Source organism: Monodon monoceros, unplaced genomic scaffold, assembly GCF_005190385.1.
Source record: "Monodon monoceros isolate NGI ecotype Baffin Bay Population unplaced genomic scaffold, NGI_Narwhal_1 Super_Scaffold_11, whole genome shotgun sequence".
Classification (NCBI taxonomy): domain Eukaryota; kingdom Metazoa; phylum Chordata; class Mammalia; order Artiodactyla; family Monodontidae; genus Monodon; species Monodon monoceros.
In genome coordinates this window covers 10961096-10984776 of record NW_021703767.1, presented here as the reverse complement: position 1 = coordinate 10984776, position 23681 = coordinate 10961096, and the positions used below count along the sequence as shown (strand labels likewise).

At 42.8% G+C, this 23681-nt stretch overlaps 1 protein-coding gene across 1 annotated transcript in view; it reads left to right on the top strand.

Moving 5' to 3' along the window:
• The window catches only part of MRPS6 (mitochondrial ribosomal protein S6), a 66185-nt gene extending 44044 nt beyond the window's left edge, over positions 1 to 22141 (top strand). The window contains exons 3-4 of the mRNA XM_029214134.1: positions 5764 to 5903; positions 21561 to 22141. Of these exons, the coding sequence (XP_029069967.1) occupies positions 5764 to 5903; positions 21561 to 21750 (330 nt within the window). The 3' untranslated portion in view covers positions 21751 to 22141. The remainder of the gene's footprint in view (positions 1 to 5763; positions 5904 to 21560) is intronic.
• Positions 22142 to 23681: the final 1540 nt, after the last annotated feature.

Below are 23681 nucleotides of genomic sequence, written 5' to 3'. Positions count from 1 at the left end.
GATAGCTGGGTGCACCCGAGGGCCACTGGTTCAAAACTGTCTTTGCCAGAGAGTCTAATTTACAAGATAATTTTGTTGAAAAGCTTCTCTTCTGGGATGAAAATAAGTTTAATTAGATTAAACACTGGTCGTTGACCGATGGTGTTTATGATAGTCCCATGAATTCTTAGCTTATAAATAACCTTACTGAATGGGGATTTTATTTGAGGGGTAAGTAGAGATGTCCTTCCTTTTATTTTCCTCATCTCCTTGCTCTTTACTCTTTTTTATAGAAACTTTGCCCATTAGAATCCCTAGAACTGCAGTTTGCAGAATGTGATCTGAGGAGCCTTGGACTTCGCAGAGACCTTTTCAGGGGGTCACTGCAAAAGCAATAGTGGGTAAAACAGCTGGTGCCTTCACATAAATCTAGGCACCACCACCAAACTCTACTAGTAGTGTATTCCTCACCACCATGCAATTGTAGTGTTTGTAAAAAGGCGGTTGCACTTCAGAATGTCCTTCAGAATGATGAGTGGTGCCAGAATAGTATTGGAATTTAATCTCAGCAGGGCCTTTAGAAGTCGAAAAGTCTAACTTCCCACCTGGTGCAAAGATTGAAATGACGGTCATCCCGTATCTTTGCATTTCGAGTGATGGGAAGGTCAGTTCTTTACAAGGCAGCCTATTTCACTCTCATATAGCTGTAATTTTCAGAAATGTGTTCTTGTTTATACATCAATGCTCTGTTTCTCTGTAATTTTTACCTTTTGATTCCAGTTTCTCAGTGTCCAATCCAAATAAAACATACCTATCTTTTACATAGTAGCCCTGAAAATATTTGAAGTTAGCTGTTGGGTTTTCCCAGAGCCTTCTTTTGTAGCCTGAACACCAGTAGGTCCAGTAATTAATAATAATAATATCAAAATTTGGTTTTAATTTTGTCTAGGATGAACTTTCTTTCTTTAAGTATTGTTTAGTGTAAATTCTTTGGATAGTATTATATCTTATCACAGATAATTAGAACAATCCAGGTTTAACATTTATGTTTATGTATGTTAGTACTTTATATTTCTGAAATACATGAAATATTTAGTTTCACTTCTATTAGATGAATTCTGGATTCTTTTAAACCGTAGTATTGGTATTAACAGCGTTTTGGCACTACATGAAATAAACAGAAAAACACTAGTACTGTAATGTTGCTTCAGTATTATTTATGGTCACTACCCTGATAGTGAGGTATGTTGTATATGAAAAGTGGCTTCAAATTGTATTAGAGAAACGAGGAAACTTCCAGTCCCTCGGGGGGGAAAATGAGAGTAAGTAAGCAAGAGAGAGACCCTCTTGGGGAGGTACATTTGATAACGCTAATTTATTCAACCACCATTTCTAGCGCCCGCTCCGGACTCTTGTAGATTTGGGGAGTACAGTTGTGTACAAGATAGACAAAAGCGCTTGCTCTCCTGAAGCTTACATTCCCGTGATGAAAGGATATTTATAAATTGCTGTGTAGAAGTAAATGAGAATGACATAAAGAGTCCCTGAGGTGGGTGGGGCACTCTGGGGTGATGAGGATATCAGAAGAAAAGAGAGACTTTTTAAAAACTTTGTGCCCCCAGGATATTTTGAGAATTGTGACATAAATGTTGTTTGTGACAGGCTTATAGAGACAGAAAATTTGTTGAGAACCACTAATTTAGCACACGAGGAAACTGAGGCACAACTTTAAAATGGATACATTTTAATAATCTATTATTAAATTTAATAATTTAAAGAGTGGCATAGCATTAGTGAAGGAGCTGCGACTGGAGTCCAGGTTTCCTAGTTCCCGTTCACATTTCATTCACTGTTCCTTTTCCATACTTTTTTTGTCCAAGTGAACGTTTTTGGCTCTCCAATCTGTGCTGTAACAGAATTGTGTTTCATTGACATATGGTGGGTTGGAGGAAAGTCTTAAGGAGCTGCTTTCAGATGGGGTGAGAGAAGCCTGTAAGGAGCACATGCGCACAACCTCTCTTAGAATAGTTGGAATTAAAGGGTTCAGAGACCTTGTAAATGAGAATTACGCCAGCAAGATCGTGTGCTTCCTGTAGACCATATGTTTTTACAAATTGAACATTGTGCTGTGTTGAGCAGAGCTTTTTTTTTTTTCTTTTGGAAGCCTAAAATTTTTATTTTAATAGACTTAGAAGTTTCACCAATGAGGGAAGTTGAAAGCCTGGATTGATTAGATTAGGAGCTTGGTGGGTGGAATGGTGATTTTTGTAGAATCCCTTCTGAATCCTGTGGTGATTTGAACAGTCAGGCTGATGTTCCTTATTAGGTTGGCGCCCTGTGTTTCTGCCTGCGGACCCATCCCATGGGGAACTCACTGTCTGTAGCTCAGTGGCCCAGGCTCATGGTATTATCTGTGGTACATTTTAGGGTGAGTGGATTGAGGCCTTGCCAGCTTCCCTCAGTCCATTACACTGTAGAGCAGAGGTTGGCCAGATAGTAACTAGTTTAGACTTTGAGGGTCATATAGTCTCTGCTGTAATTTCAAGTCTGCTTTTAGCATGAAAGCAGCCATGGACACTATGTAAATGCATGAGCTGGCTGTGTTCCAGTAGAACTTTATTTGCGAAAGGAGGTAGTGAGCTAGACTTGGCCCACAGGCCCTGGATTGCTGACCCTTGATTTAAGAGTGACGAGGTAGGTATATGGGACTAGTTGAGCAGCTCCCTTAATAAACAGGAAGTCTTTTAACCCCTCCTTCATCTTTTTAACTTTTGGGTCATTTGAATTACAGTGAAATGAATGTGGCCATTCAAACAGTCTGCAATTTGACCTTGACATGCCGAAGTTAAAATGTGTTTTGATATTTTCCCAAGTTACATTCTTGTTAGGTGGCCTTTCCCCTTTTTTGGACAGAAGCAAATCTTATTATACAAGCTCTTACTTCAGAAGAGGATGCTCCATGTTTCATACTGTAAACTCTTCAGTTGGAATTTAAACAAGAGGCATTGAGATATATTCCTTTTTAATCGGGCAACACTGAATTAAAATTTATGATTTGGGTAGCTAATCAGAAGACTGTAATCAAAGTGTGTTGTGTGTGTGTGTGTGTGTGTGTGTGTGTGTTTGTGTTCTCCCTTACCCATTCTTTATTTGGATAGACTGTTCATCTACTTATCATAAGTTAATTGATGCAATATCGAGTCAAGAAATAGCATTTTTAATGAAATGAAATATTACCCTGCTGTTAGTAATGAGGTTTCTGCAAAATACTGAAATGTCTGTGAACTAATGAAATGTGAGAAGAATTTAGGCTCTGCTTGATTTAGAACTATATAAAAATATTTGTTTACAATCGTAAGGAGAAATTGCCATAGACTTTTTACCTAGTTAGTGTTAATGCAAAGAGATTTTGGCCCTTATTTTTGTTTTCAGGAAGTTTCTGTTTATCATAAGGCTGCTTAAATATATAAATACACATAATTTTCAGTAGGAATTTAAAAAATCCCTAGTGGGCTACAATATGAAATAAAAGTAGAAATTTTATTTCTACACCTTAAACTAATACTTAGTGCATTCACAGCATTTTAGCAGTATTTGTCAGAAAGAAAATATACAGGTATATAGTGGATTTTCTTCAGTTACTAGAGTGTACACTTAAAATTGTTCTGCAGTTTTCTTCTCATTTGATCCAAAATGAGCCACTGGAAGGTAGCCTTTTCTTAAGTTCACTCCTGCATTGAAGATTTCTCTGCTTGCATTTCTTCAGTTATGTCTGAGGAGAAGTACTCTTTTCCTTGCCAGGGTGTCCTCTGGCCTCCTCCCCCAATTTGACTTTTGTCAGTGTTCCTTTTCTTTGCATCAGGCTCTTCCACTTGTTAACTGCCATGTAATCTCAAAGTCATGACATCTCTCAGAGGCCCAGTTTCCAAATCTATCAACCTTCTTGGCTCCTTTTTTTGTGTGTGGTGAAGATTAAATATGTACCAATAAAACACTAGATCAGTGTTGATCACGTAGCAGTTACGCAGCAAATCATGTTGGCCATCGATGATGATGTTTAAAACATCCGACATTTTATCCTTCGACTGGTTCATTCCCCTTTAACTGCTAACTTCCTTGTGTTTTCTCTCTCCTCAAAGTTGACTCAAATTTGTTTGCCCCTCAGGCTCTAGAGCTTTCTCTTTCTGTCACCTCTACCTTTGCAATCTAGCTTTTAGCCCCATCTTGCTAAGTGACCGTGCAGTCACTGTGCTGTGGTTTTTTCTTCATCTCTATCCTGTCATTCTGGAGGCTGCCTCTCCCCTTAGTTTCTGTGACAAGGCAGGTCTGGTTTTCCTTTTGCTGTTTGCTTCTCTGACTTTGAGTCCTCTTGTCAGCCCCCAAACGTTTGCACTCCCCCCGCACCCCGTTCTGTTGTTGGTCTCTTTTCTTCTCTCCCCACCCCCTCCCTCAGTGCCCTCACTCCTCCCAGGGTTTCAGATAGCCCTTCTCTGCAGATGACTGTTAAATGTGTAATTCTAGCCTGCCCTGTTGTTTTGAGCTTAAGGTTTACATCTTGAGAGGTCAGCCTGGGGGAACTGTGGGCATCTCAGACTCAGCATGTCCTAAACCAGAGTCATCTTTTGTGTCCCCAGCCAGCTTGTCCAGATTTCCCTTTAGCTGTTAATAATAACCCCATTCTCCCAGCCACCATGTTTGGTGCCCCTCTTTTGCCACGCCTCTCCCTCATTTTCCACATTCCGTTAGTTGTGTCTTCTCAAGTTTACCCCTATAAATTGTCTTTTCTTCCAAAATTTTTTGGTGTATACATGTGCATAGAGGGCTATCTGGAAGGAAATTCACCAGAATATTTGAAGTCTTTTATCTCTGGATGATGGGATTTTATATTGTTTCAATTTTGGTTTTTAGTAACAGGTATTGATTGTTTATATACTTGGACCCAACCTACGATCTTAACTTCTCAGTCCTCCTTGTCCTGTACTTCATCAGATGGGACTCCTAGCTGTTTTCCTCAATACTTTCTTGTCTCTGCTCTTTTACTCAATGCCTGGTTTGTTTGTTCTTTGCATCTCCCGTTGTCATTTTCCAGGGCTCCCCTCCAGACCGCTTTCTTTAATGGAACCCTTCTTCCAACTGAATGTGCTTTCTCTTTTCATGAGCTCTCTGGTCCCTATGTCACTTCCGGTGTTCTGCCTTCTGGCCTTCTTACATGGGTTTTTGAGTTCATGTCTTTCTTAGATTGTAAGCTCCATGCGGGCAGAGATTGGGTCTTACTCATCCTTTCTCCCTTTTGGTTACAATCTCTCAGTTTTTCTTTGGGAGACAACCCCTTTTCCCACTGGCTGTCTATGGTTTTGGTGAGATGGTCAAAGTGTCCTGCCAAGAGGATGCTTTCCCTGGAATTTGAATTTTGAATCATGGGCTACAAGGACTGACAGTGATTGGCGCTGATTCATCCTGGCCAAGGTGCTCTGAAGACAACACTCATTAGTTCCTGCCTCCCAGATCCCTGGAGCTGCTCTGGTCCCTGAACTCTCCGAGGCCTGCTGCTTCAGATTTTCCTTCGTATCTGTGAGCTATCTCATATCCTTATGATAAATGTGTCTTTCTCTCTCTTTTTTTTTTTTAAACTTTGTTAGCCAAAAGTAGTTTCTGTTGCTTTTACCCAAAGATCCCTACCAATAGAGCTGTTATGATTGGAACTGACCACACTTGATCATTCTAGTTCTTACATTGATTCTGATGTGTTTTTTTCTTCTTTTTAAAAACAAAACCAAAAACCAGCCAGAGACTGCTGCTGCTTTGAAGCGTACACTTGAAACCCTGATGGACAGAGGGGCTGTGGTGAGGAACTTGGAGAACCTGGGCGAGCGTGCGCTTCCTTATAGGATCTCCGCCCACAGTCAGCAGCACACCAGGGGAGGGTAAGTCCTTCGTGAGTCACTGGACACGTGCCTTTGGTGGGCTCCGTAAGGAGCGCTATGTAATTCATCTCAGGAGTTATTAGACGCTCATAGTCAGATCCCCACTGCGCCAGGTGGTGTGCAGTTACGTGCCCCAGCAATGTTGTGTTGCAGATGGGATGCATTTATGCTGACCCACAGTAAGCGAATCAGAGCTCCCAAAGAGGTCATGCCAGCAGTAATACATTTATAAGCTTTTGATTGTGGGAAACTTTTCTCGTCAACTTAAGCACTGTTTTCCCCTGCATTTCTTTAACTTTCGCCTTTAAAACACCTCATTGAGCAATGTGTTGTCCACCTACTCAGTGCATCCTTTGTAAATATGAAGGTTGCAGATAGCAAGCAAAATGTACTTATTACTAATGTGTATAACCAGAGCCTAAAATCCCCAATAGGAAAATGGTTTTACCTATTCCAGCCAATTTTAATCACAATTTTCTGTAATGGGACCTTTTTCTCACATAGTATATAGCGAGTTCCTCAAACATGTCAAGGATTTGATTTTATAGTGATACCTATCCTTGTAGAAATTCTTCAAGGTCAGTCTGTTGGGTTGGTTTGCCGCTTCTGTAAACTCATGCCCAAGGTTTCTGGTTTGGAGGAAGAATCTTATTTTGTTGGGTTTCCTAGAAGTAGGTGATAGAGAAATGGGAATCAGTTTTTAGCAGAGCAGGGAAAGTCCAGGACTAGAAGACTTGATTCTCCTTCTGGGGCTCCCAGCTGTGTGGCCTAGACCAAGTCACTTGGCTTCCTTGGATGCTGAACTCAGGTGGTCGTTCTCCCATCCACTTTGTCACAGTGGTCAAATGAAATCACCTCTGAAGGGGTGTTCTGTGGACAGTACTGGGTGTTGTATGAGGCTGCTTTTAGTCACGTGGGGCGAGCAGCCTTGTGCAGGTTTGCTACACGTGATGGGCCCGAGTAAAGTCACATCTGACGCCGGGCTTTCTTACTGCTTGTAAACCTTCTGCCGAGATGTGGCACAGATTGCACGTTTCTTTTGATTGCTTCGCCTTGTTTTGTGCTAGCGTTCAGCTTCTTGAGAGCACCTCTGAAGAGTGTGCCTGCGGCGTTGCTAGGCAACCTGAAATGCTCCGTGGCTTATTCCTCTCCGCAATCATAACAACAGTAAGCAATGGAGACTGTGTGTATAACTTTTTTTTAAACTTAAACCAAACAAAGGGGTTTGGTTTTAATAGCAAGGCTATGAATCCTTTTGCCTTTTTTTTTTTTTTTAAGAGAAGCATATAAAATTTGGCCAAGAGTTATTAGCCAGGTTCTGTTATGGAAGGCACTGAACAGGGAGAGAAGTCAGTTTCCTCATTATGTGCTTTCAGGGATGTACAGTAGGAATGCTTTCTTCTGCCCCCTTTCCAAGTAGAGGATTTGACCTTGTTGAGGGCTAGTGTGACCAGCATCCTGGAATTTGCATTTCTCACAGTGCGTGGGTAGCGCTGCTGCTGCTACTGTGAGGACCACGCTTTGAGAACTGCCGCATTAATTCATCTAGTTTTCAGGCCTCTGTGTGCAGTGCTGGGGTAGGGTGGTACTCTTTCTCCTTTATGGATAGAATAAACTCAGATCTGGGAAGAGCTCACCTGGAATCAAGCCAGAGCTGCTGACAACCCCAGACCTACATTCCAGATTCCTGACAAGGTGCTGGTGCCCCACCAAGGGCTGTGTTGCCGTCACTTAGTTCATTTATAGTTAAGGATTTTACTTCTGGGTGGTTTTTCTGTTGGTTTGTTTTTTTACTTTCAGACTCCTCAGAGAAGAAGAAGCAGCATCCTTAAAATATACCATACTGTGTCTATTATACATCAACATAAAAAGGTGGTGCCTAGCCCCAGTGGGGGAGGTTCATGTTTTAAGTTTGCTTTTCTGAGGATAAATCAGTATCTGGTATTTATTTGCTTGAGGTAGTGTTTTCCAAAGTGTGGTCTCTGAAATGCTAGTGATACAGATATGCTCCACCAAAAATGGAGGGTGTGTGTGATCAGTCAGATGTGGGAAGCCTTAAAAAAAAAAAAGTGAAAAAAAGTGACTTTCCTGGCAGTCCACTGTTAAGACTCTGAGCTTCCGCCGCAGGGGGCGCGGGTTTGATCCCTGGTCGGGGAACTAAGATCCCACATGCCGCGCATACCGCGCAGCGTGGCCAAAAAAAAAAAAAAAAGATGTGGGAAGCCTTGCATGATCTAATCCTGGAAATTCACAACACACCTTAGCGTATAAATGGTGAGAAGCCTTTCCATAAGATGCCCTAGTTTGTCAATTTTACTTGACCATGTTACTTTGTTTTTGTAACACTCACTAATGTTCTTCACAGTGGCTTTTGGTAAATGAGACGAGGGGCTAGTGTAGTTGGGGGTTCCCTGGTTTGGAGATTTAAAATTGAGTGGCGTGTCAGATGGCTGCATTGTGGAGCTTAAGTTAGTCTGATATTCCCTTAGCTGCAGCCAGTCCTCCCATAGTCACTAACCCCAGTGACGTTTGTAGTAGGCATTTTGTTCACTTGTCAAGTTCTTTTTGTGCACTGACATAGCCACAGAAGGCATTACAAGCATGTACGAAGGAGACTATGTGCCCCGGTGTGTTAGGTGCTGGGAAGGTTCACTTTTATGAAGTGGTTGAGAAGAAACAGGGTGGACTTGTGTGTTATGCATTTATTAGCATTCAGAAGTTTTGGGCTCTTTTCAAACAGCCCTGGAGGCCGTGAAACGTGTCTGTAATTTTGGTGGGGCACTGGTTTGACTCCTGAGGTTGATATGTTGAGAGCCAGTTTTTTAACTGGCTAACGAGTGAGCCCTAGATGCCCTGCGTGAATCCACATTGCATTGTGGTCCTGTTGGTTTTAAGTGTTTGTTGCTTTTACATTTTGTGGGAAGAAATGGTATATCCTAGTGGCATTCCTAGGTCTCAGGATGGTTCTTAGGATCGTTGTGGTTCTTGATCTCAAGGAGTTTTCACTTGAATTAAAGACATGACTGCATATGGCTAACCTAGGCACCAGCCAAGGGGCTGTAAGCGCAGGGGCCCAGCACAGAACCGTCCCTCTGGCCGAGGCTGACAGCCAGGCGTCTCTCTTGCAGTTACTTCCATCATGTTGAGTGATTGCCTCCCATCTCACCTCCTTCCCCCAAATCCATACCCCTGCTACACACATGCCAAGTAGGCCTGCCCGAAAGAAGAATGGACTGAGAGAGTGCTTAGGGTAGGAGAGATAGTGCTACTTTAGGGTTACTTGGGAAGCTTTCCAAAAGGAGGAGGTGGTACCTTGAAAGTGGTACCTGGTGTTTATTATTATATCAAGCCTGTTACCAGTTTATGCCAAAAAAAATAATCATTATATTCCAAATATTAACATAGTCAGTCCTGACTTTGGGAACAGGTTACATTCCAGGAATTTGTCTGTAAGTTTATTGTTTATAACTGGGAACCTATTTTCCCATTGGAACAACTTGATGGTTAAGTTCCCAGGCTGATCCACAGAAACTTACTTAAACGCATAATCTCTGAGGGTCAATAGAATTGGACGAGTCATTTATGTCCCCTAGTGACAGGGAAGAGTTGACCGGATGCCCTCTTGCTGTTTGGGCCAGGTTGGGATGGTTGGGAAGTTTGGGTCTTCGGACCGTTTTTCCCGACAGAGGCTTCTGGCCTCACTCACCACCCATTTCACGAGGCAGCGTCTGTAAACTACTGGAGCATGACTAGGAGCTGGGGGTAGAGTGGGGGGTCGGGGGGGGGGAATGGTCTTAGAGGGGCTGGGATTTATTCTCAGCTCTGGATTTGCTTTGGTCTCCTGGGGGCCCCCCCAGATTATCTTTCCTTTGTGCTTTCACATGCTCACCTTCGTACCCTCATCAACTCTCTGGGAAAGGCAAGGTGGTTGTTGTGGAAAATTCTTTCTGTATTCCTTGGTGTCTAAAAGGGGACAGTGTTACACAGGCAGAAGGGAGTAAGTGCTCATTTAGACCCTTGCTCAGAAGAGGCAGGTTTTTACTGAATCACAGTATCAGTCACCCTCTGCCAGAACTGCCTTAGCATCTTCCTCCAGGGCTGCACAGACTGGTTTAAGGCTCTCTTTCCACTAGATGGGGCTGGACTGAGACTAGGAGGGATTTCTGGTGCAGGAGAGGGAACCTTAGAAGAAACCGTAGTCTATAATGCAGCGATGGGCTTGTGCCTGTTTGTAAAAGGATGCCCCAGATTGCTTTGACTGTTTTTACCACCTCTGCTTTCACTGCAGTGCGATTGGGCTGACTTCAGAATGTGTGTGTATGAGAACTCTTAAGTAGTGAAGGAGGTTTTTCTTGCCTGTTTTGTCCCTCCTTTGTCTGTTCTCATGTGTTTAAAATGTGAATAGGTGCTTATAGCAAAGATCTGCGGGCCTACATATAAGACGCCCTTCTGTTTACGGGTAAGCAGAATGTTAAAAATAACTGGCTCTATGGTGAATCAGTGGAATTTTACTGACTTGCTCTCCAAATGTGTCTGCAGCTAACTCCAAGAGTGCTGGCACCCTCTCTAGAGGAGATTGATTCTCCTCTGTAGTTTTCCCGTTAGCTAACGTTTCTATGTTCTTGTGCTTTCCTGCCAGCATTAAGTCCAGGCCAGCATCCTGACCCCATTCTTGTGTGTAGGTGCTTCACGATGGGGTTTCAGGGCAGGGCTGCTGTGGCCTTGGAGGTTTCCTTTTAGTGGCAGTGTCCCAAGATTTGTAAGAATTCTGCAGCAGGTTTGGTAGTTTTTAAAATGCATGAGACCCAACGGATTTTAAAAAAGGAATGGGGCTTTTCCATGCAGAGGCTGTCTTGGTTTTAAGGAGAATAATTCACTGCTTCAGTGAAGCCTGAATCCAGCAAGGTTTAACCGATACAGTCTAGGAACTGGCATTCAAACGGATCTGTTTCCTATGTTCCAAAAGGCTTGAAGAGGCTTCCTGGCTGCAAATCCCTCTTCTCTCCCTCCCCCACCCCACTCACGGGGAGCCACTGAGCGCTTCAGTGGAAATTTCCACTCATCTGCGAGGGGGGGGGAGCGAGGCTGTGAGTGAGTGCGTGACTGAGAGAGACAGACAAAGAAAACTCACATTCAAGCAGGCACTTTCTATGGACAACTTGTAACTGTAGGGTGAAGACGGAAGTGAAATAAAAACCAAATAGAACCTTTAGCGTTTAGGTGCGTTGCAAGAAGCCACTCGGGTGGGTGAGGGCTGGCAGGCTGCAGAGCCTTGTGTCAGGAGGCCACTGAGTGGTTTGTGGGTCTTGTTGCCTGGAGAGGAGGGCAGAAAGGACGCTGAGGGCTGCTGGCTCCCTCGAGAAGCTGAGCTGGGGATGGAGTATGCTTGGTGGCACTGGGCTCAGTCTGTCCTGGGCAAGCCCTTTCTCTGGGTCTTCTCAGATCTCTTTGGGGTTTCAGTCATGTAGTGGAGAGTTTTGTAGTGCGTGTCTTAAGAAACATAGAAAGGGTTAACTGTCACCTTCAAGACCACGTGGGCAGTTCTGCCTACGAGATGGTTCCCTGTTCCTCCAGCTTTTGAACATGGGACTGTGATGAGAAATGCACTAGTGTACTAAACCTTTTTTGTCCTTTCTCTCCTTGCCGGTGTCCGTCATTTCCTTGCTTCTACTTCTGCAGCGTTGGTGCCACCTAAAATCCAGGTGCTTTTCTATAGAAAAGAGAGAAGCTGATGTCTACCTTGCGGAGGAAGTGATTCTATAATGAGAACCACATGTGGGACAATACACCTTGAAATGTCAACACCACTGGGTTTTGTGTTGAAGGCGAGAGCAGTGCTACCCTGGCTACCTGGTGTGCAGAACCATTTCAGTGGTGCTACTGAACATGTAGTTGGAGGTGCTGGGAATGTAGACTGTAATTAGATTTGAGATTGCTAAACTGGATTTTTCCAAAATGATTGGTTCATATATTGATTTAATCACTGATGAGAGTAAATGTGGAGAATGGAAAACTGGCTATTTGGAGAACTTGATTTTTTTTTTTTCCTTATTGGAATGTCAGCTTTTGGGCATGTCTAGGCAGTTGTAATTATAGTCATAATTGTAAACTACCTTGAGTGAGGAGCTTATCCCGAGAATGGAGATACGAGTCTACATGTTAGACGTGTTACAACGTTTGGTCTTGTGTTTTGATTCTGCGTAGCTAGGTTAGGGGAAGAAGCAAACATCGTTATCTCATTGTGGGATAAAGGTGGAGCAGATTCCTCTGGAGATACCGAGCCCCTCTTTTGGCCCCCTTCCTTGAACAGCAGCTCGTCTGTATTTCAGAATGGCTTCTCCATGGCAGATTTCAGTGGGATGTAGGGAGTTCCGAGGTTGTTTTGTCAACCTAATTCCTATTTTTGCAGGTCTGTTATGGACCTGTGTTGTCATGGGAAAGGGATCCTTGCGGCATCAGAAGCTGCCCAGACCTACAACTCCAAGTAGGCTGTTTCTGGGCTTCACTTCTCATTGTCATTCCTTAGGTCACCTGTGGTTAGAAAACCCCACTAATATGTATAAAATAGGTAACTAACAAGAACCTGCTGTATAAAAAAATAAATAAAATGAAATTCAAAAAGTAAAGAAAAACCCAGTAGCTAGGAGTCAGGTGTCCATGACCGCCGCGTCATTTCCACAGTCTCCTGCGGGACTGGGAGATGTGTGCAGGTCTTGGAAGCCTGGGTTTCTGCTAGCACTGTGGCCCTTGTGACTTCTCTCCCCAGCTGGACTCAATGTTCCAGGGGGTCAAGGCCATGTGTACCTCATCTTTTTAGTCTCCTGAGGTTTGCCCATAGTAGATGTTCATTGATGGTTAAGTTTGTCCAAGATAAGTCAGTGAGAAGAAGAATATATCCTGGCAGTAACCAAGAATTGGTCAGTGCATCTCTGTGTGGGAAAGCCTTAAAGGACTATTGACCTGTGTGCTTGGGCCGCTAAGGCAGATAGAGATTGTCCTGGACTCCTGCTTGTTTCCCTCACAGTGGGGAGGGACAGCTTGGTTCCCTGGAGGGAGATGTGGAGGTAAGAGGTTAGCTATTTTTTAAAATTAATTTATTTTATTTTATTTATTTTATTTTTGGCTGCGTTGGATCTTTGTTGCTGCACCCGGGCTTTTCTCTAGTTGCAGCAAGCAGGGGCTACTCTTCGTTGTGGTGCACGGGCTTCTCATTGCGGTGGCTTCTCTTGTTGTGGAGCACAGGCTCTAGGCATGTGGGCTTCAGTAGTTGTGGCACACGGGCTCAGTAGTTGTGGCTCGTGGGCTTAGTTGCTCAGCGGCATGTGGGATCTTCCTGCATCAGGGCTCAAACCCGTGTCCCCTGCGTTGGCGGGTAGATTCTTAACCACTGCGCCACCAGGGAAGTCCAAGAGGTTAGCTTTTAACTCTGAATACAGTAAGATCTGCCCATCTCTGAGCCACTCCTAGCCCCTTCTCTGTCTTGGTGGTGTTTCCTTTTTGTGGAAATTTCCACAGTGCAATAAGGAGCATGGGAGTAGAAGCAGTCTTGCCCACATGCGCCCCAGGCGTAGATCAACAGTGTGATAAGCATGAAGTGACTGTCACAGCTGTGGCTGTGGGCACTAACCCATTTGCATCTTGGCCAGTGCTTTTGTTTGGGTTTGGTTGCTGGATGAGTGTCCTGACTGGTAGAGGGAAGGCAGAGTAGCTAAAAGAAGGTAAAGGCTGGAGGGGTTTTGGTAGTAACAGAGCCTCCTGAAGCCAAGCTTAGGGTTCCCAGACCTTTTTCTAGTGCTTTTCTTTATCCTTGAGAAACCTTCAGAATGCCAGTTGCTGGCTAGCAAGAGATGTAGTTGACAGAGTGGGAGCTGAGGGGCCTGGAGTCTGGATCCTGCCTCTCCCTTTGTGACCTGGTGCAGATCAGTTCCCTTGAAAGCAGCGGAAGGGGTTGGACTGCGTCGTCTTCACGGTCCTCTCCCCCTTCACTGGGGTTCTGTAACCCTGTGATCCCAAAGTTCTCTGTGGCTTCTTATGTCCTGGAGTCAAAAGATGTACTCTTAGAATCCTGGCTGAGGCTGCTTAGTAACTGAGTGACCTTGAACTAACGACTTAATCATTATAAAATTCAAAGGAGATAATGTGTAGGAAACCACTTTGAACAGTGCTAGTTGTTGCTGGGGAGAAGGCTGCTGGGCCCACACCAGCACCCAGCACCACTTCCTCTTGCACTTCCTGAGTTGCCACATGGAGTGGAGCTTCCACTTCCTCCTCCTCTCCCTCAGGAACTGTTTAAAAGAAAGTTCTATCTAAGACACTTGCCTTTACATTTCTGAAATAATATCTGGCCTCTAGTTTCCATCCTTGGGTATTCTTTTTACCCTTATCACAAAATGGTATCCAAAAAGCTTTGGGTTATTTCTTAGCATTATTTGGTGAATGCCAGTGTATGGAGGATACTGCTCAGGAAGACTGCACGGTAACTGATTTGTGGGCAGATGAGTTGCTTGTTGGCTATCGTAAACACACTCTCTCTTAGAAACATGTTTAGACTCAGAGGCTAGCCCACAAAAATACCTCTGTGGTGTAGAAGAATGGAAAATGGAAGAAGACAATGCTTGCTGAACCCCAGATATGGTATCTGAGTAACTTGAATACTTGACCGTAAAGACGGGCAGGCTTAACTCACTAGAGCAAGAGACACCTGTGTACCCTCTGGTGGGGGGATGTGGAGCATTTACAGGGCTGGCAGTGGTAACTATGCCCAGAGCATGTCAGGCCCTCGCTAAGCATTTCCCTCCATATGTTACCCTGTGTAATAGATGGCATTTCACAGTGCACTGCCTCCGGCTATCAGGGCTTTAAGTGGAGTAAAGCAAAAGAGGAAGACACTTCTAGGGAAACTAGACGAAAAGCAGGGAAAGAGCAAGGAGCTCAGAGAGGACATATATGTGTTTAAAGAAAAACTGCTGCTATAGAACGAAGTATTGTGGGATGTTAACAGACAGAGGGGTGAGGTCATAACTTGTCCATGGTAGCTAGGCAAGACATTTTGATGTATACTGGATGAAAGAACAAATGGATAAAAAAAGGGAAGAGAGATGCTGGAGGCCATGTTGAATGAGAGCGTTCCCAGCCCTGGCCACCAGGCGGCCATAATTATTGGGGGTTGGAGGAGTGGGAAAGGTGCTGAGAGTTGACAAGGAGAAGGTAATTTAAGGTCGATTACACTTTTTTTTTTTTAACATCTTTATTGGAGTATAGTTGCTTTACAATGGTGTGTTATTTTCTGCTTTATAACAAAGTGAATCAGTTATACATATACATACGTTCCCATATCTCTTCCCTCTGCGTCTCCCTCCCTCCCACCCTCCCTGTCCCACCCCTCTAGGTGGTCACAAAGCACCGAGCTGATCTCCCTGTGCTATGCGGCTGCTTCCCACTAGCTATCTATTTTACGTTTGGTAGTGTATATATGTCCTTGCCACTCTCTCACTTTGTCACAGCTTACCCTTCCCCCTCCCCATATCCTCAAGTCCATGCTCTAGTAGGTCTGTGTCTTTATTCCCATCTTACCCCTAGGTACTTCATACACTTATTTTTTAGGCTCTAATTCAGATCCTTACTCAAGGTAAGTAATCAATAATTAACCATTGAACAAATGAGCAGTTCTTAAGTTGGGTGATTGCTACCGTAGTGCCTGCTTTGTGGAGTAGAAATAAACAAGTAGAATTAAACCTTGGAAGATTTGGCCAGGTTGGTGTGTAATTTTCAGAGTAAGCCCAAATTGTGGTCTCATTGTTGAGCACACGTGCAAGTCAGTGATCAAGAAGTTTGCCAGGTCGTGGAGGAATTGGCATTTTTATTTCATTTCTTCGTTGTTGTTGTTTTTTGCGGTACACAGGCCTCTCACTGTTGTGGCCTCTCCTGTTGCGGAGCACAGGCTCCCGACGCGCAGGCTCAGCGGCCATAGCTCACGGGCCTAGCCGCTCCGCGGCATGTGGGATCCTCCCGGACCGGGGCACGAACCCGTGTCCCCTGCATCGGCAGGCGGACTCCCAACCACTGCGCCACCAGGGAAGCCCTTTATTTCATTTCTTGAAAAACCCTCGGCGTCTTCATCAGCTGTAGTTACTCCTCATCACCACCACTCTATATCAAGTCATTCACCAAGTCCTGCTCATTCAACTTCTACATACCATTTTAAAATCAACAGCTTTGTAGAGGTATAAATGACACATAATAAACTGCACATATATGTAAACCCATGAAATCACCACAATCAAGATGATAAATTGGTCACCCCTAAAGTTTCCCCCTGCCTCCTGTGATCCTTCCTTCCACTTATCCGCCACCTGATCTCCTTTCTTTCACTATAGATTAGCTTATATTTTCTAAAATCTTATTTAGATAGAATCAGGCAGTATGTACTCTTTTTTACTCTAGTTTCTTTTACTCAGCGAAATTATTATGAGATTCATCAGTGGTATGTATTAATAGTTTATTCCTTTTTATTGCTGAGTAGTATGCCATTTTATGGATATACTACAGTTTGCTTATCAGTTTACATGTTAATGGATATTTGTGTTATTTCCAGTTTCGGGTTGTTACAAGTAAAGCTGCTATGAACATCGATGTAGAAGTTGTTCTGTGGGCATATGCTTTAATTTTCTTGGGTAAACCTAGGAATGGAATGGCTTGATCGTAATGGCAGGTGTATGTTTAACTTTTTAAGAGACTGCCACACTTGTTTCCAAAGTTGGTTGTATCATTTTGCATTCCCACTAGCAGTGTATGAGAGTGTCAGTTCCTCTACATGCTCACCACACTTGGTATGGTCATTTTTTAGCCATTCTAGTAGGTAACTCTTTGTGGTTTTAGTTTGCATTTCCCTAACGACTAGTGGTATTAAGCATCTTTTCATATGCTTCTTCGCCATTGTATATCTTCAGTGAAATGCCTTTTCAAATTTTATGTCCATTTTTAAAAATTGTTTTTTTAATTAAACTTTGAGAGTTTTTAATATTCTAGAAATAAGTCCTTTATCAAATATGAGTTTGCAAGTCCCAGTGCATGGCTTGTCTTCTTATTATCTTAAGAGTATCTTTCAAAGAGCAGTTTTTAATTTTGATGAAGTCTAAAATATCAAATTTTTCTTTTATGGATTGTGCTTTTGGTGTCATGTCTAAGGAATCTTTGCTTAACCCAAGGTCACAAGGATTTTCTCCTGTGTTTTCTTCTAGTTTTCTAGCTTTGTGTTTTATGTTTAGATTCGGGTTCTAGTTTGAGTTAATTTTTGTATATGGTACAAGCATGGATCAAAGAGCTCATTTTTTTGCCTATGGATATCAAATTGTTCCAGCACCTTTTGTTGAAAGGACTATCCTTTCTTTACTGAATTGCCTTTGCACCTTTGTCACAAATCAGTTGTGCATTTGGATCCATTTCTGAACTCCCTATTCTATTGATTTATTTGTTTATCTTTATATAAATGCCATACTGTCTTGATTACCATAGCTTTATAGTAAGTCTTGAAATCAGGTAGTGTTAGTCCTTCAACTTCATTCTTTATCAAAGTTGTTTTGGCTGTTCTTGGTCTTTTGAATTTCCATATGAACTTAAGAATCAGTTGTCAATTTCTAACAAAAAAGCCTTAGGATTTTGACTGGGATTCTTTTTTTTTTTTTTTTTTTTTGCGGTACGCGGGCCTCTCACGGTTGTGGCCTCTCCCGTTGAGGAGCACAGGCTCCAGACGTGCAGGCTCAGCTGCCATGGCTCACGGGCCTAGCCGCTCTGCAGCATGTGGGATCCTTCCGGACCGGGGCACGAACCCGCACCCCCTGCATCGGCAGGCAGACTCTCAACCACTGCGCCACCAGGGAAGCCCCTGACTGGGATTCTTTTGACTCTTTATGTCAGTTTGGGAAAACAGACAACTAAACAAGTTGAGTCTTCCTACCCACGAACAGGGTATACCTTTCTATTTATGTATGTTTTCTTTAACTTCTTTCAGCAATGTTTTATAGTTTTAATTTACAAGTCTTGCACATCTTCTGTCAGATTTATCACTAAATATTTAATTTCAAGGTCTGATTATTTGTTGCTAGTATATGGAAATACAGTTGAGTTTTGTTTATTGATCTTGTATCTTGCAACCTTGTTAAACTTACAGTCTGGTATCTTTTCCATAAGCTTCTTCAGATTTTTCTGTATACACGTTCGTGACATCTGCAAATAAAGACAGTTTTACTTTTTCCTTATCAACCTGGATTTTTTTGTTTGTTTGTTTGTTTGTTTGTTTTTCACAGTACATGGACCTCTCAGTGTTGTGGCCTCTCCCACTGCGGAGCACAGGCTCCGGACACGCAGGCTCAGCGGCCATGGCTCACAGGCCCAGCTGCTCCGTGGAATGTGGGATCTTCCCGGACTGGGGCACAAACCCGTGTCCCCTGCATCAGCAGGCGGACTCTCAGCCACTGCACCACCAGGGAAGCCCAACCTGGATGTTTTTTACTTCTTTTTTTTCTTGCCTTGTTGCACTGGCAAGGCACTTCAGTAAAATGTAGATAGAAGTAATGAGAGTAGACGTTCTTGTTTGTTCCCGCTCTTAAGGGGAAAGCATTCAGACTTTGACCAGTTAGTATGATGTTAGCTGTAGGTTTTTCAAAGATGCTTTTTATAAGGTTGTAGAAGATTCCTTCTTTCCCGAGCTTGCTGAGAGTTTTTATCAGGAATGGATATGGGATTTTGCTAAATGCTGTTTTTTGCATCTATTGGAATGATCACATGGTTTTTCTTTTTTAGTTTGTTAATATGGTGATTTTCATTGACTTTCAAATGTTAAGCCAATCTTGCATTCTTGGACTAAATCCTACTTGGTCAGGATATATTGTCCTTTTTATATATTTTAGTAGTCAGTTTGCTAAAATTTTGTTCTAAATCTTTTCATTTATGTTTATGAGGGATGTTGGTCTGTTTTTTTCTTTTCTTATAGTGTCTTTGTGTGGTCTTGGTTCCAGGGTAATGCTGACTTCACAGGACAAGTTCAAAAGTGTTGTCCTACTTTCCAGACCAATTTGTATCAGAATTGGTATTTTTTTCTTAAACATTTGGTAGAGTTTGCCAGTGAAACCATTTGTGCCTATAGTTACCCTTGTGGGAAGGTTCTTAACTACAAATTTAATTTCTTTGATAGATATAGAGCTATTTAGGTCATCTGTTCCTTTTTGAGTGAGTTTTGACAGTTTGTATTTTTCAAGGAATTTCAGTTAGGTTGTCAATTTATTGCAAAAGTTTTTTTTATGATATTCCCTTACCATTCTTTTAATATCTGTAAACTTTGTAGTCGTTTCACCTTTCTCATTCCTAAATACCGGTAATTTGTATCTTATCTCTTTTTACTGATCAATCCGATTGGAATTGTATCAGTTTTATTGATCTCAGTGAACTAGTATTTGGTTTCACTGATGTTCTCTATTGTTTTTCCTGCTTCAGGGATTTGTGCTCTGATTTTTATTATTTTCTTTTTTGGTCTTACTTTGCATTTAATTTGCTCTTCTTTTCCTAGTTTCTTAAGGTGGAGGCTGAGGTCATTGATTTGAGGCCCTTCTTCTAGTCTTACATAGATGTTTAGTGCTGTAAGTTTACTGCTAAGTACTGCTTTAGTGGCATTCTCCAAATTTGATGTGTTGTTTTCATTTTCATTCAATTCAAAGTATTTTGTAATTTCCCTTTTGATTTCTTCTTTGACCCATAGGTTATTTAGATGTATGTTTAGTTTCCAAGTATTTGGGGATTTTCTCAAGATTTTTCTGTATGACTCGAATCCCTTTAGATGTATTGAAAATGAACCCATATTCTGGGCTCATTTTATGGCCAGAATATGGTCGTCCTTGGTAAATGTTTTGTATGCCCTTGAGAACCAATATGTATCTTGCTGTTGTTGGGTGGAGGGGTCTATAAATGTCAGATCCAGTTGGTTGAGGCTGGTGTTTGCTTCTTCTCTAACCTTGCTGGTTTTCTGTATACTAGGTCTGTTGATTACTGAGAGGAATGTTAAGAGTTTCCACCTATAATTGTGGATTTGTCTCTTTCGCTTTTCAGTTCTGTTAGTTTTTACTTTCTGTATGTTGTAGCTCTGTTATCTGTAAGTACACATTTAGGAATTTTGTGTCTTCTTGGTGAACCCATCGTTAAGTATTGTCTCTTTTTTCCCCTGATAATTTTTTTTTGCTCAGAAGTCTCCTTTGTCTGATATTACTGTAGCCACTTCAACTCTCTTTTGGTTAGTGTTTTTGCATGATATATATTTTTCTGTGTTTAACTTTTAATTATTTTTACTTGAATAACTTTCCCACTAGGCTTGTGAATGGTCACATGGGAAGTTGGGAATTTTTCATACGAGTTTTGAACCCTCTCCTTGTGTAGAACTACACAAAATGCTGTACTTTTTCTAATAACGTTCTTCCTTGCTGAATTTGTTCATTTTTACTTTGGTCTTTCCTGCTTTCTGTGAGAATTCCACCTTTCATGCCAGCACACCACTGTGAAATATTTACTGTGGACCTGATGTATGTTAGCCTATGTTCAAGGTGCTGGGGATGTAGCAACAAAGTCCTTCTTCCTAGGGCAGTTATGTTTCAGTGGAGTGAGACAGACTGTAAACAAATATACAGTGTGTTAGTGGTGATAAAGTGCTATGGGGAAAAAAATAAAGCATTAAGAAAGGGAGGTAAGAGGGATGAGGCTGGGTGGGTGGGGCAGAAGGGCTACCTGACAAGGTGACTTTTGGACAAGACGTGATGGAAGTGAGGGATGAACTGTGTGGAACTAGGGTGAAGAATATTTCTGGTAGAGGCACAAAGAGTGCAAAGACCTAGGATGGGAATATGCTTGGGAGAAGAGTGTGGCTGGAACCAAATAGTGGTGTCAAAGGTCATCTGAACCAGCTGGAACATTGTAGAATTCTGAAATACTGCGCTGAAAACTGTCCTTTAACAGCACCGTGGTCCAAACCAAACAGTACAAGTGAGGCTTCAACTTTTGCAATAGAGCATGGGTGGGGTGGGCAGGGAATAGAGACACTTATTCCTTTGCATCGGCATACAGCAAACTACTGATAAACTACAGTTAAGACTGAAGACCAGTGAGCTGTATGAGATGTCTGTCTGTATTAGTCTGGTCTGAGTAGATGAATGTTAAATTCTTTCTGTCACCCAAGGTTCAAGCAGTTTTCTTTTGTTCCTTGTCAGTTCTTGAATGTGCTGGATAGTCTTAGATGAGTCCCAGGCCTTTCTTAACCTTTTTCTAGTTTGTGAAGTATGGCTGATACTTACTGTCTCTTAGGTGTGTTAAGTCACTTGTAAAATCCTTTGGAAAATTAGAAGACTCATAGATGTTTTCACAGAAAGCATCAACTAATGGTTTGAAGAATTCAGTGGAGTGTAATGGGAAAGGCCGTAGGAAGGGGGGTCGGGCACAGCACTACACTTAGGTTCAGCTGGTCAGCTGGCAGTTTCTGTTTTGACAAAGATGTGTATGTGTGTTTGTAGGTAGTTGATGTCTGTATGTGGAGAGGAGTAAGACAAAAACATAGACCAAAATAGTGGGATTGCTGTATTTCAGAATGCAGCACATTCACAAATTTTTATTTTATTGCAGGTATTTCTTGGTGGATTTTTACGCACCGACAACAACTGTCGAAGGCATAATGGAGCATTTGTCTCGAGACATTGATGTGATTAGACCAAATATTGTAAAACACCCTCTGACCCAGGAGGTGAAAGAGTGTGAAGGGATCGTCCCAGTCCCACTTGAAGAAAAGCTGTATTCCACCAAGAAGAGGAAGTGAGAAGATTCACCAGATTTTAGCCTTCTATTTAATTCTCTCACTTTTGAGCACCATGGATTAATAACTGACCAGCCTGATCTTTATGTAAGAGGGTGCTTTCAGTGCCCTTTGATTTTTCTAAGGTACTTTTAGTTCTTGATCCCCTTTGCTGTGAAAAGTCGGGCAATGGCCTCCTTAGAGCCACTTTGTAATATATGGCATCAGCGCTCCCTGCTCGATTGTGTTTCACGAATGTAATTTGTCAGTGAGGACTTTGCCCTACAGCAGCACTAACACTGCTTTGAAGAGCAAAGATTATAAAAACCACTTTGGATTACACGCTAGTCATTCAGACTGTATACCACCATGCAAAATAAAAATTTAAGACCATCGTATTACACGAGTAACTTTTGATCAGAGTGAAAGTCTGTGATTTTAAAGAACTTTTGCCTCGTCACCTCCCCCAGCACTGTGCCCCATCCAAAGCCTCACAGCTCCAGTCTGCCCAGAATGCTGGCAGCGTGTGGGCGGGGCTCCCGGTTACCAGCGCAGGTTCAAGACTGGGAGAAGCCACGGTGAGGGCAGGTGGGATGTGTCTGTCCCTTGACTCCTGGGCAGTCACTTTTCCTTTCCTCTCGCAATGAACTTGTCCCTGTGGTGGGTGCTGCTCTTGGTAGAGGGGCGTGTGTGTTCTGTGGCAGTTGGTGGTGGCACTGCTACCTGTCATTCCTCTGCCAGTAGCACTGCTTCCTCACTGTCCCTCGGGCCTGCAGACCTCTTTGGGGAAGTGGCCACCTTTGAACTCTGCACCTCCTCCCTTCTGCCCGTTACCCTGATGAGTCGGAAGCCAATTGCTGTTGAGTTGGGGACGCCCAAAGAGCTACCTGGCGCCATGCCTGTGGCTAGTGGCATGCTGAGCTCTTAAGTTAGGGGGACTTGTAAGAAGATCCATCTTTTTTGTTGTTGTTTTTATTTGATACTCATAGACATATTTTTAAAAACATGTCCTGGAAATAAAAAGACAGGTTTTGCTTTGAGAGATTTTTGTTAGCAGGGGAAAAGTTGGGTTTGAAATGTTGTTGTACTTTGAGACTAAGAAGCAGCTAGTCTTTGCTTAAAATTGATTTAATTAGGGTTATCATATTTAGCAAATAAAAATGCAGGATGGCCAATTAAATTTGAATTTCGGATAAATAACGAGTCAGCTTCCACATAAGTATGCTCCAAATGTTGCAAGGAGTACGCTTATAGCAAAAAATGATGCATTGTCTATTTGACATTCAGATTTATGTGGGTGTCCTGTGTTTTATGTGGTAACCTTGGTATAACTCACATAAAGGAATAATCAATACCAAGCCAGAGACAGCAAAGCTGAGAAGAAAATAAAGTCAACATCCAGCATCCTGGCTTCAGCTGACTACACTGGCAACGAGGCAAGTTACGGAAGAGAACCCGGCGGGTGTGCCTTCATGTGCCCCAAATCCTTGTGCCCTCAACCTACCGGAAAACTGATCTAGAAACCAACTGAAATTTCATTTCTGGCCAGTGCCAGATAATCTGTTCTGTGAGCCTGAATTTACACCACAGTCTGAGAATTCTCCTTTAAAAAGCTCCATATGTGGTCTCTGCCCCAGGCCTGGGACGCTGAGGACCTGGGGTCCCTGGCAGTGGGCTGGCTTCTGTGGTGGGTGAGGATGAGGCTTTTTGCTGGAACAGTCACTGGCATCTCCTCCTCAGTCTCCTCAGAGCTGGTGAATTGGAAGAAATTGACCGGCCTTTCCATCTTCCCACAGCGGGGCCCTGCACAGGGCGTCCATCAGCAGCCCAAATGACAAAGCTTCTGCACACAAGTTGCTGGGGGAAGTGCCGGTTACTAAGTTGAATCTCTGGTTGTACTAATTACACAGTCAGATCATATTGAAGCCGGAGGGAGCCCAGAGATCTGGCCTCTG